The following is a 17,953-nucleotide window of genomic DNA, read 5'->3' on the forward strand; positions in this document are numbered from 1 at the left end:
AAAATCTTACTTTTACTCTTTAATACTATAATAAATAGTTTCTCTCTTAAAAAAATTAACATTGCATATGGCCAACTTCATCTAGAGTAATGATGTGCTTCATATTACTTGGAGATTCTTTGAATAACTACTTATAATTTTCTTTCAGCATTTCATGTTACTTAAAAAATAGTCATAGGAAACCTACCTAATAAAAATATCCCGAACTGCTTGTTCACTTGCTCCAATGTATTTGCTGAGTAACTCTGGCCCCTATTGGGTAAAATAAATTAGAATTGAGATAAACAAAAATATTGTTTTTAAAGAATTTTGACTTAAACAGGTATGTCAAATACATTTTAAAAATTACGTGGTTGAAATAACTATCCTGTCACAGGTTCTACACCTTGGGTCATCTCTGCCTAGTACTTCTGTCCCCAGTATCAGGGCTCAGCTCTCTGACAGAATGCCACATCCTAGAAAGGCCTGGCTGCCGACCCTCTCAGTCCTGCTTGTCTTCCTGCTTGTCTTCCTGCTATATTCTGTAGTGAATGGGTCTTTCTCCACCAGTAGAATGTAAGCTCCAAATGTAAGCTCCAAAAAGGCAGTTTTGTTCACTACAGAATCCCCTAATTGAATATAATAAATTTTTTTAAAAGGGAGAAAAAAAAAATCAAACCTGAATAGGCCCAGGGGCACCTGATGGCTCAGGCAGTCGAGCATCCATGAGATCGAGCCTTGTGCTGGGCTCCATGCTCAGCAGGGAGTCTGCTTGTCCCTTTCCTGCTGCCCCTTCCCCTGCTTGCATGCTTGCTCTCTCTCAAATAAATAAAATCTTTTAAAAAACAAAACCAGGAGCACCTGGGTGGCTCAGTGGGTTAAGCCTCTGCCTTCAGCTCAGGTCATGATCTCAGGGTCGTGGGATCAAGCCCCGCATTGGCTCTCTGCTCAGCAGGGAGCCTGCTTCCTCCTCTCTCTGCCTGCCTCTCTGCCTACTTGTGATCTTTCTCTCCGTAAAATAAATAAAATTGTAAAAAAAAAAAAAAAAAGCAAAGAAAACTGAATAGGCCCTAAAGTGATCTCCAGTGAAAAATCGTTACCTCAAAAAGACCAAATACTGATCAGAATATGTAACCCCAATAAAAAGTCTAATACTCAGCTAGATAGATATCTATTGATATACTAGTATTTAATGAAAGTTCCTAGTCTAAACAGAACCACAGAGGATGGAACAAGAAATGACTAAGGCAAAATATTATGAACAAGGCAACATACTGGTGTCAGTGAAGGCCCTTGTCTTGGATTCATGTCTCCCCGCATCTACCCTGACCCACCCAGAGAGAATTTCTTTACTGAAACCTTTCTGTTGGGAATTCATCCCAAACCATGATTTGAAGGTTTACTAAAAGGCAAAGATGGCCTCCTTAATGGAACAATCTAAACTACAACAACATGTATAAACTTTAATCCTGAAGATTGCTTTCCTTCATATAGTGAAAGTACATTTTAGTGACAAAAAAAGAAGTGTATATATAACTACAGTCACTCCAAAATCCAGAAAAAGGCAGGAAATTTTAAGTTACACTCTTTCTCCATCACGGCCAGGGTAGCTGGTAACCATATAACAAATTCACACACACAAAAATCACGTCATCACAAGAAGGATAGGCATAACCCAACTGCAAATTACTAAACTGGCTTCCAGATTATAAATCCATTTTGAAGAAGGCTACACTATATATTGATTTCTTCCCCCTTGAAATCTAATGACTAAATTACTATTGTGGGGTTTCTGAAAGCATACAAGTAAGATATGGGACCTCAGGCTGTAAGGACATGCCAGTGGCAGACTGCGGCACTCCCCAAAGTTGTCTGCCGGTATGTCCAGTCATCCCCGCAGGCATCTTCCGAGGACAATTGGGCACAGTGTGGCACACACAGGCGTGAAACAGCCACCAAGGAACAGAGCCAAAAAACCCAGCTTCCACCTCAGTGTGACCTCTGACCCCTAGTCTTCTAGCTTTTCTTTCCCATTCAGGTGTAGTTTGCTCTTTTATCTGAGTATTTATGCATAAGTCTACTTGATAATGCATGGAGATTTACCTTAAGCAAAAACAGCTTAAGCCCCACAAAAGGGAGGTGGCTCCTTATTCAGTTTCCCACATAGCCCAGTGTGGAGCCCAGTGTGGGTCTTGAACTTGTGAGCCTGAGATCAAGACCTGAGCTGAGATCAAGAGACTGGAGCTTAACCAACTGAGCCACCCAGGCGCCCCCTCCTGCACAGCTTTAACTAATAGATGGATCGCTGCTGCTAGTTTTCCAAATATGAGACTAACCCACAGTCGAGAGCTATAAATGACACGGGCAAGGATATGGAGAAATAGGCACACTCATCATTGCTGGTGGGGGTATGAAATGACACAGTCACTGTGAAAAACAGATCAGCAGTGCCTCAAGAAGTCACACACAGGATTATCATATGCCCCAGCAACTACATTTCTACATACTTATTCAAGAGAAATGAAAACATGTCCACACAGAAATGTGCACACAAATATTTACAGCAACATTATGCGTAAGATCCAAAAGGTAGAAATAACCCAAATATCCACCAATGATGAATGGGTAAAAAAAGCCTGACACCCACACAATGAAATATCATTCAGCTTTAAAAAGAACTTTAGTACTAGAGCACCTGGGTGGCTCTGTCGGTTAAGGGTCTGACTCTTGATTTTGGTCTGGTCTCAGGGTTGTGAGATCAAGACCCACACTGGATTCTACGCTCAGCATGGAGTCCGCTTGTGATTATCTCGCTCTCCCTTTGTCTCTTCTCCCCTGTGCGCACACACACTCTAACAAAATCTAAAAAATACATACCTTAAAAAATACCAAAAAAATTAAAAACTGAAGTATTGATACCTGCTACCATGTGGCTGAACCTTGAAAACATGCTCAGTAAAAGAAGCCAGTCACAAAAAGATGACACACCACATGATTTCTTTCATATGAAATGTCCAGAACAGGAAAATCCCTAGATAGCACATTAGTGGCTCTCAGGGGCTGGGGGGACAGGGAATAGGATGAAGAAGTTTTGAAATAAGAGAGAGGTGGTGGTCACATAGCGTTGCAAATGCATCACACGCCACTGACTTGTCCGCTTTGTTATGTAAATTTACTTCCATTTAAAAAAAGGAGAGAGGCATACCTTGATACTAATGAAATTCATTCCACTCTCCCGTGCAATTACTCCAGCTAGTAAGGTTTTTCCTGTCCCGGGAGGACCATACAACAGAATTCCTGTTCTTTGTCGTATAGGCAAGTTTGCAAACAGTTCTGGGTACTGAAAAATACAAAAACATGACAAAGGGCTCAAATCCAAAAAAAGGACTAAGCAGCAAAGTCAATGTACAGAAAGAGGGATTCAGAAGGGAGTAACTGCCGGGTTTACTAGCCGTGTAAAGACAGAAAATAAAGTGCCTACTCAGTACATGAGTTCAAAGGATCTACCACCAATTTTTTTTAGCAACTGGACCACAGCATACACTCCTCATGAAGTGTGTGTAACTGCCTCTGATCTGCTTTCCATTTTGTCCTGTTTTTAAAAATATACAAGTACTACATTTAGGAAATAAAAAGCAATCTTTTAACAAGCATACGGTCTTCCCTTTGTATGGTTCATAAGGAAAGTTATGATAGCTACATATATTCAAATATACCAAACTGAAAAAAGAAAAATAAGGGAGAAGCATGTATACTGCCAACAGTAAGCTCTCCCAAGGGCCTCTGAGCTGCGCAGATGACTGGCTGCTTCTAAATTACTGGAGAGCAGGAAGGCTTTGTGACGGGTGAGCCAAACACGAGGCTAACGTCAGCAGTCTCCTGGTCTCCTCTGTTAGGTATGTCTATTCAGTTCCCCCTGCTGACAAAATTCTAACCCCCACCCTGCCTCTCCATTCTAATCTGAAGAGGCCTCAGAGTCAGCCATTATGCAGAGAGCCTCGGAGCTGAGTTCCCATGCCCCGACCCAGCATTTGGGGGCATGAGCCTGCCGGCAAGTGCTTCCATACCTGCCTTCTCCAACAGGCTTTAACCTGCAGTCCTGGCTGCACTCAGTTTGTCTGGGGCCCACTGGCCACGGTTTCCAGGACTTGCCATGCAGTCACATGTAACTGACGTCCTTATTCACCCCTGTCGCAGCTGATTGCGTGGGTCACTGATCTCATGCAAGGATCTTCACCTTGGAGGTTTGCGACTCAAATGCATGACCACCTAGATTGTACATTCGATCTTCTGAACAATCTACCTCTGCCCACTTTATCTTGCCACCCGCCTGGTCTCTGCTGCCTGCTAACTCTGTCTTTCTAGGACTGAGACCCGGAGTCTGGAATGTGACTCAATCCCTCAGTTCTGTGGACCTAAGTGATTCTTCCAGCTCATTCTTACCTGTTCCTGTTAAAATCCCAGTTAACAGTTCATTTTGCTTTAGTACAATCTGAATGACTCAAGCAAAACATGAGAATCACACAATTCACATCAAAATACACATACTGTAAATATCACCCCAACTTCCTTTTTAAGTTATGTATAGGCAAGGAGTATACCCAATATTTTTAAAAACCTGTTAGAGTACCAAAAATAGTGCTGGCATTTATTTGGTAACTCCACAAATACTTCTTGAATCGAACTGAGATTAGGCAAGCCAACACAAAAAGCCATTCAGTGGTTCTTCTGGAAGTAAGTGCTTGTTCTTTCTCTCATATATAAGTACCTTGGCTGGTAACTGGATAGTATCCGTGAGTATCTGCCGAACTTCATGTAATCCACCAATCTTATCCCAGCCCAGGTCCCTAGGTTTATGCAAGTTGACATTTCGCAGAGATGCAGGAATAAATCCTTGGAGAGCCTTTTGGAAGTCCAATGTTGTTAAAGCTAATTCTGTTTAAAAATAAACACAACTTCTTTTGGTAGTCATATCTATATACGAATCTTCAAAATATGCTATCATCTCAGCTGGAGATGCTGATTTCCTACTCACCTGCTTATCTGAATGTTAAAATAGAATATATTTAATTCTTACTATATTGACTTTCTCTGCAGTGGGAAGATCTCAAATTTTGGATATAATAGGAACACGTACCTTCCTTGGTGGATATGCTCTGATGAGAGAGATGAGAATGGATGGCTCGATCCACAAGCACTGTAAAATCTCTAGCCACAAACCCTTCAGTTTCTTTAGCTAAACGTTTCAGGTCAAGATTAGTGAACCTGCTTATTTCACAGTCCAGTTTATTTTTTATTACATTTTGCAAAATTTCACACCTCTGCTCCTAAAGACAAAAACACAAAATTCAATTTCTAATTTTACTCAAATGTAAACTTCAGTACATATATCTTCAGAAAAATCAGGTTGACATAATCTCTATTGTGACAGAAAGAGACGGACAGTTGCCTGCAGATGCAGTGGGGGACAGACAGATTGTAAAGGGGGCACCAGGAAGTTTTTGGGAGTGATGCAAAGAACTGCTACCTTAATTGTGATGGTTTCATGGTATGCACATGTTACATGGTATGTACAGTATATAACAGATACTTGTTAAAACCGATTAAATCGTACACTTTAAAGACTTTGTTGTCTTCAGTTATGCCTCAATAAAGCTGTAAAAAAAATTTGATAAATGATGCTATTTCATCAGTAAGAAGCCTTTTTAGTAACATTTGTTTCCTTTAGGAGTGGTTTTTGTTGTTTTTTCTAAAAAACTTATTTCTAAAAAGATATCCAGGGGCACTGGGGTGGCTCAGTCGGTTGGATGTTGTCTCTTTTTTTTTAAGATTTTTTTTTTTTTTTTTTGAGAGAGAGAGAGAGAGAAAGCAAGAGCGAGAGCACAAGCAGGAGGAGCAGCAGAGGAAGAGCGAGAAGCAAGGCTCCACCCCAGGACTCCAGGATCATGACCTGTGCTGAAGGCAGACACCTAACTGACTGAGCCACCCAGGTGCCCCTGGGCGCCCGATTCTTGATCTCAGCTCAAGTTTTGATGTCAGGGTCATGAGTTCAAGCCCTGTGTTGGGCTCAGCATGGAGCCAACTTAAAAAAGAGATAGATATTCAGAGACCAATATCACTACCATTCTGTTAGGCTTACTGCTAGGTTTAATAGTTTCATTCTTCAATAACAGGTAAGAAGCACAGGGTCTGAATATTTAGGATAAGAATTTTAAAGGGACGCCTGGATGCTCAGTCTGTTAAGCGTTCAACTCTTGAGTTTGGTACAGGTCATGATCTCACGGTTTTGAGAATGAATCCCATGTTGGGCTCTGTGCTCAGCATGGAGTCTACTTCAGATTCTCTCTCCCTCTTCCTTTTCCCCTCCCCTGGCTCACATGTGCTCATTCTTGCTCTCAAAATAAATACATAAAATCTTTAAAAAAAAAAATAAGAATTTTAAAGAAGATGTTAAGATGTGCTTGCCAGTCCTGGAACATACTTCTTTGAGCTCATTTCCTCTAAAACATTCATGAACATGAGTCCCCAAAGCGGATGATGGGCCATATGTGCTTGTGATTTATGGTAAGAAATAGGTATTTGGTTTTTGTCCTTGTTTCTGGCCTAGCTCTCCTAAAACCCTTAGAATTTCTTAAGTGATAAGAGTGATAACAGCATCCTGATATTCACACCCTTTCCAAAACACCAGATCTTATGTTAATGAGGGGACTTTCAGAAAGCACCTAAGGCTTCAGGCTGGCCGCTAGGCAACCATGATAGAAGGCTGAAACCTGCAGGACCACACTTTGATTTCCAGGAAGGGGAAAGCAGCTAAAGGTTGAGTCAATTACAAAAGGCCAAAGATTTAATCAATCATGCTTATGTAATGAAACTTCCATGAAAACCCAAAAGGAGAGGATTCAGAGAGCCTCCACACTGGAGATCCAGAAAGCTTCTGTGTGCCATCTTGCCGGGCCCTAACTTCACAAGGACAGAAGCAGCTTTGTGAGAACAGAACCTCACCCTATGTAGCTCTTCATCTGGCTATTGATTTGTATCTTTTAAGACCCCCTGTAATAATCTAGTAATCTACTGAGTAAACTATCTTTCATAGTTCTGTGAGTTGACTAGCAAATGAATCAAAGCCAGGCGGGGCGTCTTAGGAACCTGTGATTTATAGCTAGTTGGTCAGAAGCACTGTAACAAGCTTGATTTGCAATTGGCATTGAAGTGGAAAGCAGTCTGCAGGATTGAGCCCTTCATCCATGGAAGCTGATGCTGAGTAGACAGCAGAATTAAGCTGAATTCTACAACACCCATCTGGTGTCTGAGAATTGCTTGGTGATGTGAAGGAAAAACCCACACATTAGAACTGAGTAATAAAATCATAGTGGGTCAGGAATATTGGTGCTGGTAAAGAAACAAATGTTTAATCAAATTTTTAAAAACAGCTATTGGGATAAAAAAGGGAAAAAACCATGTGATTGGGGCACCTGGGTGGCTCAGTGGGTTAAAGCTTCTGCCTTCAGCTCAGGTCATGATCCCAGGGTCCTGGGATCGAGCCCCAGGGTCCTGGGATCGAGCTCTCTGCTCAGCGGGGAGCCTGCTTCCTCCTCCCTGCCTGCCTCTCTGCCTATTTGTGATCTCTAATAAATAAATAAATAAAATCTTTAAAAAAAAAAACACCACCATGTGATCATTTCAACAGACATACAAAAAGCATTTGACAAAGTACAACATCCATTCATGATAAAAGCACTCTGCAAAGTACATCTAACAGAGAACATATCTCAACATAATAAAGGCATTTATGAAAAACCCAAGTGAACATCATACTCAATGGTGAAAAACTGAGAGTTTTTCCTCTACAATCAGAAATAAGGATGTCTTGTTTTCTCTCACACCACTTTAATTCAACATAGCACGGCAAGTTCCAGCCATAGCAATTAGACAACAAAAAGAAATAAAAGGTATCCAAATTGATAAAGTAGAAAAAATTTCACTATTTGCAGATTATGTGATACTATATATAGAAAACCCCAAAGACTCCAGCAAAAAACTACTAGAATTGATAAATGAATTCACTAAAGTTATAGGATACAAAATTGATGTATGGAAATCTGCTGCATTCCTATACAGTAACAATGAAGCAGCAGAAAGTGAAATTAAGAAAATGATCCCATTTACAGTTGCACCCAAACCAATAAAATATCCATGAATAAACTTAACCAAAGAGGTGAAACACCTGTACTCTGAAAACTATAAAATACTGATTTAAAAAAATGAAATGGAAAGACATTCCACATTCATGGGTTGGAAGAGCAAATACTGTTAAAAATGTCTATACTACCCAAAGTGATCTACACATTTAATGCATCCCTATCAAAATGCCATCAGCATTTTTCACAGAACTAAAACAAATAATTCTAAAATGTGTATGGATCCACAAAAGATGCCACATGGCCAAAGCAATCTTGAAAAAGAAAAGCAAAGCTGGAGGCATCACAATTCCAGCCCTCAAGTTATATTACAAACTGGGAGTAATTTAAAAAGTATGGTACTGGCATAAAAATAGGCAGAGTTCAATGGAATATAACAGAAAACTCAGAAATAAACCCAGGATTATATGGACAATTAATCTTTGACAAAGGAAGAATGAATATACAATGGGAAAAAAACACAGTCTCTTCAACAAACAGGGAATGTGGGGAAAACTGGACAGCAACATGCAAAGAATGAAACTGGACCACTTTCTTTCACCATACACAAAAATAAACTCAAATGGAAAAACCGAACAGGAGATCGAAGAGAAGAGCAGCAATTCTAAAAACAGAAAACCGACCACTTTCTGAAAGATAGGACCAGCGGAGAAGTGAATCTGAAGCCATGTGAAGATAGACCATGGGGGGAGGGGCCGGCTCCTGGCACGCCGCAGAGCAGTGGAGCAGAAAATCAAAATGTTTAGAATTCTGCTCCACTGGGGGACATCACTCCAGAGGCTAAGTGGGGGTGAAGCCCTAGTGGGGACAGTGTGGTCTCAGGTCCCGCAGGGTCATAAAAAGATGTGGGTGTTCAAGTGTAGCAGAGCTTGCAGGTATTAGAGCGGGGAAGCTGGCTACAGAGACAGAACCAAGGAGGGAGCTCTCAGCTCCGGGTTACCTTAAACCATGATCTGCAGCACAGCTGGGCCATTGCTCCTTGAGCAGGGACCCCACAAGTGGCAGATCAGGGGAGACCCACCTTCCTCCATCCAAGAGTAGAGCAGCAGGAATCTGCTGAGTTTGGAGACTCCAAACGGGGCTGTGCGCCAGATGAAAACACTTGGTCACAGGCCAGGTAAGCACAGAGCGCGGGCGGGGACAAGGGAGATGGGAGTGATTGAGTACTTTTCCAGAGGGTGCATTGAGGAGTGGGGTCCCAAGCTCTCGGCTCTCTGGGGCTAGAGATTGGGAGGATGCCATTTTTCATTCCGGTCTTCCAGAGCTCTATGGAAAGCGTTCAGGGAACAAAACTCCCAAGAGCAAACCCAAGCAGATTACTTAGCCCAGCCCCTGGCAAGGGTGGTGCAATTCCACCTGGACAAAGACATTTGAGAATCATGACAACAGGCCCCTCCCCAAGAAGATCAGCAAGAACATGTAGCCAAGACCAAGTTCACATCAAGGAGAACAGCGGAATTCCAGAGGGGAAAGCAAAGCATGGAATTCATGGCTTTCTCCCCATGACTCTTCAGTTTCCCAAGTTAATTAAATATTTTTAATTTTATTTTTTTCTTATTCTAATTTTTTAAACTTTTCCTTTTTCCTCTTTTAATGTTTTTTTAACTAGTTTACCTTAACAATATCTTTCCTAAAAAAAAAAATCTTTTTAAACCTTCATTATTATAGTCATATTTTATCCTTCATTGTATCTAACTTTATTTTTTGTATACATACAGGGTTTTTTCTTCTAAAAAATTTTGGGATACACTTTCTTCTAATAAATCAAAATGTACCCTAAATCTAGCACAGGGCTTTGTTCTAGTCTCCAGCCTGAGCAAATTCTCTTCACTTTCTTTTTCCAACCAACTTATCAATTCCTTTTTAAGAATTTTTAAAATTTTCATCTTTCTAGTCATATTCCATCCCTTCATCGTGTTTACCCTTATTTTTGTATATCTAAAACGTTTCCTTTCTTTAAAATTTTGGGAGGTAGTTTCTTCTAAGAGACCAAAATACACCCCAAATCAAGTGGGTGGATCTGTTCTATTCACCAGTCATATATATATATATATATATATATATATATATATATATATTTTTTTTTTTTTTTTTAAGTTTCTACCCCCTTTCTCATCCCCCCAATTTGGGGGTCTCTTCTGATATGGTTTGCGTACATTTTCGGGGGCTCTTTGCCACCCTTTTAGTATTTTATTCTCTCATTCATATGTTCTTATCTGGACAGAATGACAAGGCAGAAAAACTTACCATAAAAAAAAAAAAAACCAAAACAAGAGGCAGTACCAAAGGCTAGGTACCTAATCAATATGGACATTGGTAATATGTCAGAACTGGAGTTCAGAATGGTGATTCTCAAGGTGCTAGCTGGGATCGAAAAAGGCATGGATGATATTCGAGAAACCCTATCTGGAGAAATACAAGCCCTTTCTGGAGAAATAAAAGAACTAAAATCAGACCAAGCTGAAATAAAAAAAAGTTATTAATGAGTTGCCATAAAAAATGGAGGCTCTTACTGCTAGGATAAATGAAGTAGAAGAGAGAATTAGTAATACAGAAGACCAAATGATGGAGAATAAAGAAGCTGAGCAAAAGAGAGACAAACAACTACTGGACCAGGAAGGGAGGATTCGAGAGATAAGTGATACTCAAAGACAAAACAATATAAGAATAATTGGGATTCCAGAAGAAGAAAGACAGAAGGGAGCAGAAGGTATAGTGGAGCAAATTATTGTAGAGAATTTCCCTAATATGGCAAAGGGAACAAGCATCAAAATCCAGGAGGCCCAGAGAACCCCCCTCAAAATCAATAAAAATAGGTCCACATGCTGTTATCTAATAGTAAAACTTACATGTCTTAATGACAAAGAGAAAATCCTGAAAGCAGCTCGGGACAAGAAGTCTATAAAATACAATGGTAAAAATATTAGATTGGCAGCAGACTTGTCCACAGAGATCTGGCAGGCCAGAAAGAACTGGCATGATATATTCAGAGCACTAAATGAGAAAAACATGCAGCCAAGAATACTATATCCAGCTACACTGTCATTGAAAGCTTCCAGGACAAACAAAAACTAAGTTTGTAAACACCAAACCAGCCCTACAGGAAATATTGAAGGGGGTCCTCTAAGCAAAGAGAGAGCCCAATACTAGTAGACCAGAAAGGAATAGAGACAACATACAGTAAGTCACCTTACAGGCAATATAATGGCACTAAATTAATATCTTCCATAGTTACCCAGAATGTAAATGGACTAAATGCCCCAATCAAAAGACACAGGGTCTCAGAGTGGATAAAAAAAAAACAAACCCCATCAATATGCTGTCTACAAGAAACTCATTTTATATCCAAAGACACCTCCAGATTTAAAGTGAGGGGGTGGGAAACAATTTACCACGCTAATGGACATCAAAAGAAAGCTGAAGTGGCAATCCTTGTATCAGATAAGAAGGAAACCAGATCATCATATTCAAAGAGTCTCTCCAACAAGAAGCTCTAACAATTTTAAATATCTAAGCTCCTAACATGGGAGCAGCCAACTATATAAACCAATTAATAACAAAATCAAAGAAACACATCAACAATAATACAATAATAGTATGGGACTTTAATACCCCCCTCACTCAAGTGGACAGATCATCCAAGCAAAAGATCAACAAGGAAATAAAGGTCTTAAATGACACACTGGACCAGATGGACATCACAGATGTATTCAAAACATTCCATTGCAAAGCAACAGAATACACATTCTTCTCTAGTGCACATGGAACATTCTCCAGAATAGATCACATCCTGGCTCACAAATCAGGTCTCAACTGGTACCAACTGTTACTGTACCGTTACTGTATATTGTCTCTATTCCTTTCTGGGTTCATTGAGTTCTGAAGCTAGAACTCAATCACAAGAGGAAATTTGAAAAGAACCCAAATACATGGAGGCTAAAGAGCATCCTACTAAAGAATGAATGGGTCAACCAGGAAATTAAAGAAGAATTGAAAAAATTCATGGAAACAAATGATAATGAAAACACAACTGTTCAAAATCTGTGGGGCACAGCAAAGGCTGTCCTGAGAGGAAAATACATAGCAATACAAGGCTTTCTCAAGAAACAAGAAAGGTCTCAAATACACAACCTAACCCTATACCTAAAGGAGCTGGAGAAAGAACAGCAAAGAAAGCCTAAACCCAGCAGGAAAAAAGAAATAATAAAAATCAGAGCAGAAATCAATGAAATAGAAACCAAAAAAACAGTAGAACAAATCAACGAAATTAGGAGATGGTTCTTTGAAAGAATTAATAAGATTGATAAGCCTGGCCAGACTTATCAAAAAGAAAAGAGAATGAACCCAAATAAATAAAATCATGAATGAAAAAGGAGAGATCACAACCAACACCAAAGAAAAACAAACAATTATAAGACCATATTATGAACAACTATATGCAGCAAATCTGACAATCTGGAAGAAATGGATGCATTCCTATAAACTACCAAAACTGAACCATGAGGAAATAGAAAACCTGAACAGACCCATAACCAGTAAGGAGATTGAAGCAGTCATCAAAAATCTCCCAACAAACAAGAACCCAGGGCCAGATGGCTTCCCAGGGGAATTCTATCAAACATTTAAAGAAGAATTAATACCTATCTCCTGAAACTGTTCCAAAAAATAGAAATGGAAGGAAAACTTCCAAACTCATTTAAAGAGGCCAGCATTACCTTGATCCCCAAACCAGACAAAGACTCCATCAAAAAAGAGAATTACAGACCAATATCCCTGATGAACACAGATGTGAAAATTCTCACCAAAATAATAGTCAGTAGGATCCAACAGTACATTAAAAGGATTATTCACCACGACCAAGTGGGATTTATCCCAGGGTTGCAGGTTGTTTCAACATCTGCAAATCAATGTGATACAACACATTAATAAAAGAAAGAACAAGAACCATATAATACTATCAATAGATGCTGAAAAGCATTTGACAAAGTACAGCATCCTTTCATGATCAAAACTCTTCAAAGTGTAGGGATAGAGGGTACATACCTCAATACCATCAAAGCCATCTATGAAAAACCCACTGCAAATATCATTCTCAATGGAGAAAAACTGAAAGCTTTTCCCCTAAGGGTTAGGAACACAGCAGGGATGTCCACTATCACCACTGCTATTCAACATAGTACTAGAAATCCTACCCTTAGCAACCAGACAACAAAAAGGAATTAAAGGCATCCAAATTGGCAAAGAAGTCAAACTATCACTCTTTGCAGATGATATGATACTTTATGTGGAAAACCCAAAAGACTCCACTCCAAATCTGCTAGAGCTTGTACAGGAATTCAGTAAAGTGTCAGGATATAAAACCAATGCCAGAAATCAGTTGCATTTCTATACACCAACAGCAAGACAGAAGAAAGAGATATTAAGGAGTTGATCCCATTTACAGTTGTGCCCCAAAGCACAAGATACCCAGGAATAATCCTAATCAAAGAGGTGAAGAATCTGTACTCAGAAAACTATAAAGTACTCATGAAAGAAACTGAGGAAGACACAAAGAAATGGAAAAACATTCATGCTCATGGATTGGAAGGAACAAATATTGTGAAAACGTCTATGCTACCTCAAGCAATCTACACGTTTAATGCAATCCCTATCAAAATACCATCCATTTTTTTCAAAGAAATGGAACAAATAATTCTAAAATTTATATGGAACCAGAAAAGACTTTGAATAGCCAGAGGAATCTTGAAAAAGAAAGCCAAAGTTGGTGGAATCACAATTCCAGGCTTCAAGCTTTATTACAAAGCTGATATCATCAAGACAGTATGGTACTGGCACAAAAACAGACACATAGGTCAATGGAACAGAATAGAGAGCCCAGAAATAGACTCTCAACTCTATGGTGAACTTATCTTTGACAAACCAGGAAAGAATGTCCAGTGGGAAAAAGACAGTCTTTTCAACAAATGGTGTTGGGAAAACTGGACAGCCACATGCAGAAAAATGAAACTGGACCATTTCCTTACACCATACACAAAAACTCAAAATGGATGAAAGACCTCAATGTGAGAAAGGAATCCATCAAAATCCTTCAGAAGAACACAGGCAGGAGCCACTTCAACCGCAGCCACAGCAACTTCTAAGAAACATCACCAAAGGCAAGGGAAACAAGGGCAAAAATGAACTACTGGGACTTCATCAAGATCAAAACCTTCTGCACAGCAAAGGAAACAGTCAACAAAACCAAAAGACAACTGACAGAATGGGAGAAGATATTTGCAAACAGCATATCAAATAAAGGGCCAATATCCAAAATCTATAAAGAACTCATCGAACTCAACACCCAAAGAACAAATAATCCAATCATGAAATGGACAGAGGACATGAACAGACATTTCAGCGAAGAAGACATCCAGATGGCCAACAGGCACATGGAAAAAGTGCTCCACATTACTTGGCATCAGGGAAATACAAATTAAAACCACAATGAGATACCACCTCACACCAATCAGAATGGCTAAAATTAACAAGTCAGGAAACGACAGATGCTGGCAAAGATGCAGAGGGGAACCCTCCTACACTGTTGGTGGGAATGCAAGCTGGTGCAGCCACTCTGGAAAACAGCATGGAAGTTCCTCAAAAAGTTGAAAATAGAGCTACCCTATGACCCAGCAATCACACTACTAGGTATTTACCCTAAAGATACAAATGTAGTGATCCGAAGGGGCACGTGCACCCAAATGTTTATAGCAGCAATGTCCACAATAGCCAAACTATGGAAAGAACCTACATGTCCATCAACAGATGAATGGACAAAGAAGATGTGGTATATATATACCACATATATACCATATATATATGATATATATATATAGAATGGAATACTATGCAGTCATCAAAAGAAATGAAATCTTGCCATTTGCAACGATGTGACTGGAACTAGAAGGTATTGTGCTCAGAGAAAGAAGTCAATTGGAGAAAGACAACTATCATATGATCTCCCTGATATAAGGAATTTGAGAGGCAAAGTGGGGGGTTTAGGGAGTAAGGAAGGAAAAAATAAAACAAGATGGGATCAAGAGGGAGACAAACCATAGGAGTCTCTTAATCTTACAAAACAAACTGGGGGAAGGAGGGTATGGAAAGGGTGGTTGGGTTATGGACATAGGGGAGGGTATTTGCTATGAAGAGTGCTGTGAAGTGTGTAAGCCTGACGATTCACAGACCTATACCCCTGGGGCAAATAATACATTGTATGTTAAAAAAAAAAGAAAGAAAGAAAGAAAAAGAAACACAAAACCCAAACACCTTTTACGTGAAGTTTCAGAAAAGAACAACTTCAATATTATTTGTTAATAGTGTGGGGATTGCTAAATAAACTAATGAATATCGATTTAAAAAAAATAAACTCAAATGGATTGATTGCCTAAATGTGAGACCTAAAACCATAAAAATCCTTAAAGAGAGCACAGGCAGTAATTTCTCTAACATCGGTCAATGCAATATTCTTCTACATATATCTCCCAAAGCCAGGGAAATAAAAGCAAAAATAAATTATTTGAACTACATCAAAATAAAAAGCTTTTGCACAATGAAGGAAACAATCAACAAAATGAAAAGGCAACTGACTGAGTGGGAGAAGATAGCTGCAAATGTCATATTGATAAAGGGTTAGTATCCAAAATATATAAAGAACCGATATAACTCAGTACCCCAAAAACAATCCAATTAAAATATGGGCAGAAGACATGAAAACACATTTCTCCAAAGAAGACAAACACATGGCCAAAAGACATGAAAAGATTCCCAACACCACTAATTATCAGGGAGATGCCGATCAAAACTACAATGATCTAGAGATCACCTCACGCCTGTCAGAATGACTAGTCAAAAACACAAAAAACAGTAAGTATTGACAAGGATTTGAAGAAAAAAAGAATACTCTTGCATTGTTGGTGAGAATGCAACTGGTGCAACCACTGTGGAAAACAGTGGAAAACTGAGGAGGTTCCTCAAGAAATTAAAACTAGAACTACCTTATGATCCAGTGATCATACTACTGGATATTTACCCCCCAAAACACAAAAACACTAATTCAAAGGGATACATGCACCCTTAGGTTTACAGCAGCATTATTTACAATAGCCAAATTATGGAAGCAGCCCAAGTGCCCATCAATATATGAAGAGATAAAGAAGATGTGGTCCATATATACAATAGAACATTACTCAGCCATGAGAAGGAATGAGAGCTTGCCATTTGCAACAACATGGACAGAGCTAAAGAATCTAATGCTAAGCAAAATACATCAGAGAAAGGCAAGTATCATGTAATTTCATTCATATGTGGAATTTAAGAAACAAATGAGCAAAGGAAAAAAGAAAGCGACAAATCAAGGAACACTCCTAACTACAGAGAAGAAACTGATGATTACCAGCGGGATGGTGGGTAGGGGGATGGGCAAAAAACATGATGGGGATTAAAGAGTACACGTACGATGAAAAAATATATATATACACATATTCATAATTTTATTTGCATTTCTCACTAAATGCTCTTTCTTTTTAAAAAGAAATCTTTACAAAAGGTAACTATGTAACATAATGGATATGTTCAATTAACTTGATTGTGGTAAATATTTTATAATGTATATGTAAATCATATTGTACACTTTAAATATATACAACTTTGCTAACTATAACTCAATAAACTGAAAAGAATTCTAATGTCCAGGATGTATTTACAGATTTTACCAATGGAAAAATGAAGCAGTTCAGAATTTGTAGGCTTTTTGTTTTCTTTTAAATAGAATAACAAAATTTTAATAAGTAAAAAAAAAATGTTTTCCAAAAAGCCTTGGAAAGTACATAATAACATTTCAGATGGTTATAAATGGAAACTGTGAATCTAAGCACAACATGCACCTTTTAAATATCCTTAAGCATAAGTTTAAAGCCATAAATTATTAATAGCATTAAAAAATGAGGTACACCTGGGTGGCTCAGTCAGTTAAGCATCTGACTCTTGATCTCAGCTCAGGTCTTGATCTCATTGTCATGAGTTCAAGCCCTGCACTGGGCATGGAGCCTAAGGTAAATAAATTTAATTAATTAAATACATAAACAAAGTAAAATTGAAAAATGCTTTATATAAAGAAGGACATATTTCAACAACCTTCACAAGCAGTATTACCTGATCAGGAGGCTGAATATGTTGGACACACTGAAAAATGTGAATTCCTTGAGCAGAGACAAGCAAAGGATGCAGAGAATGTTGAGACTGGCTTGTGGCAATCAGTGCAACCAAACTTCCCGTGGAAATCAACTCTTTCATCATATCACTCAAAGCTAGAATAATAAAGCAATGTAGGATAAAAGCTTAGTAAATATAAACATGAAATTTGAAAATTATAGTCATTAAAAATAATCTGAAGTTGAGCTTTTAGATGGAGTACAGAGAGTATGAATCCGTCATACCTTATACATACCATATACATACCATATATGTATGTGGTCCATATATACAATAGAACATTACTCAGCCATGAGAAGGAATGAGAGCTTGCCATTTGCAACAACATGGACAGAGCTAAAGAATCTAATGCTAAGCAAAATACATCAGAGAAAGGCAAGTATCATGTAATTTCATTCATATGTGGAATTTAAGAAACAAATGAGCAAAGGAAAAAAGAAAGACAAATCAAGGAACACTCCTAACTACAGAGAAGAAACTGATGAAAATTAAATTAAATCTGTCATTCATTCATTGATGGATTTATT

The 17,953-nt window shown here is 38.8% G+C and overlaps 1 protein-coding gene across 4 annotated transcripts in view; it reads right to left on the bottom strand.

Annotated features, from left to right (window-relative positions):
* The window catches only part of PEX1 (peroxisomal biogenesis factor 1), a 53,898-nt gene that overhangs the window by 8,338 nt on the left and 27,607 nt on the right, over nucleotides 1-17,953 (bottom strand). For all 4 annotated transcript variants that reach the window (XR_001176960.2, XM_013047846.2, XM_004776435.3 and 1 more), the window contains exons 13-17: nucleotides 17,367-17,521; nucleotides 5,117-5,306; nucleotides 4,748-4,914; nucleotides 3,185-3,319; nucleotides 188-252 (exon numbers count right to left, since the gene is read on the bottom strand). Coding sequence is in view for 3 of the 4 variants with exons in the window: in XM_013047846.2 (XP_012903300.2) it covers nucleotides 188-252; nucleotides 3,185-3,319; nucleotides 4,748-4,914; nucleotides 5,117-5,306; nucleotides 17,367-17,521 (712 nt within the window). In the remaining variant the exon portion in view is untranslated. The remainder of the gene's footprint in view (nucleotides 1-187; nucleotides 253-3,184; nucleotides 3,320-4,747; nucleotides 4,915-5,116; nucleotides 5,307-17,366; nucleotides 17,522-17,953) is intronic.

This window comes from Mustela putorius, unplaced genomic scaffold (genome assembly GCF_011764305.1).
Source record: "Mustela putorius furo isolate JIRA1106 unplaced genomic scaffold, ASM1176430v1.1 tig00003845_pilon_pilon_pilon, whole genome shotgun sequence".
Lineage (NCBI taxonomy): Eukaryota > Metazoa > Chordata > Mammalia > Carnivora > Mustelidae > Mustela > Mustela putorius.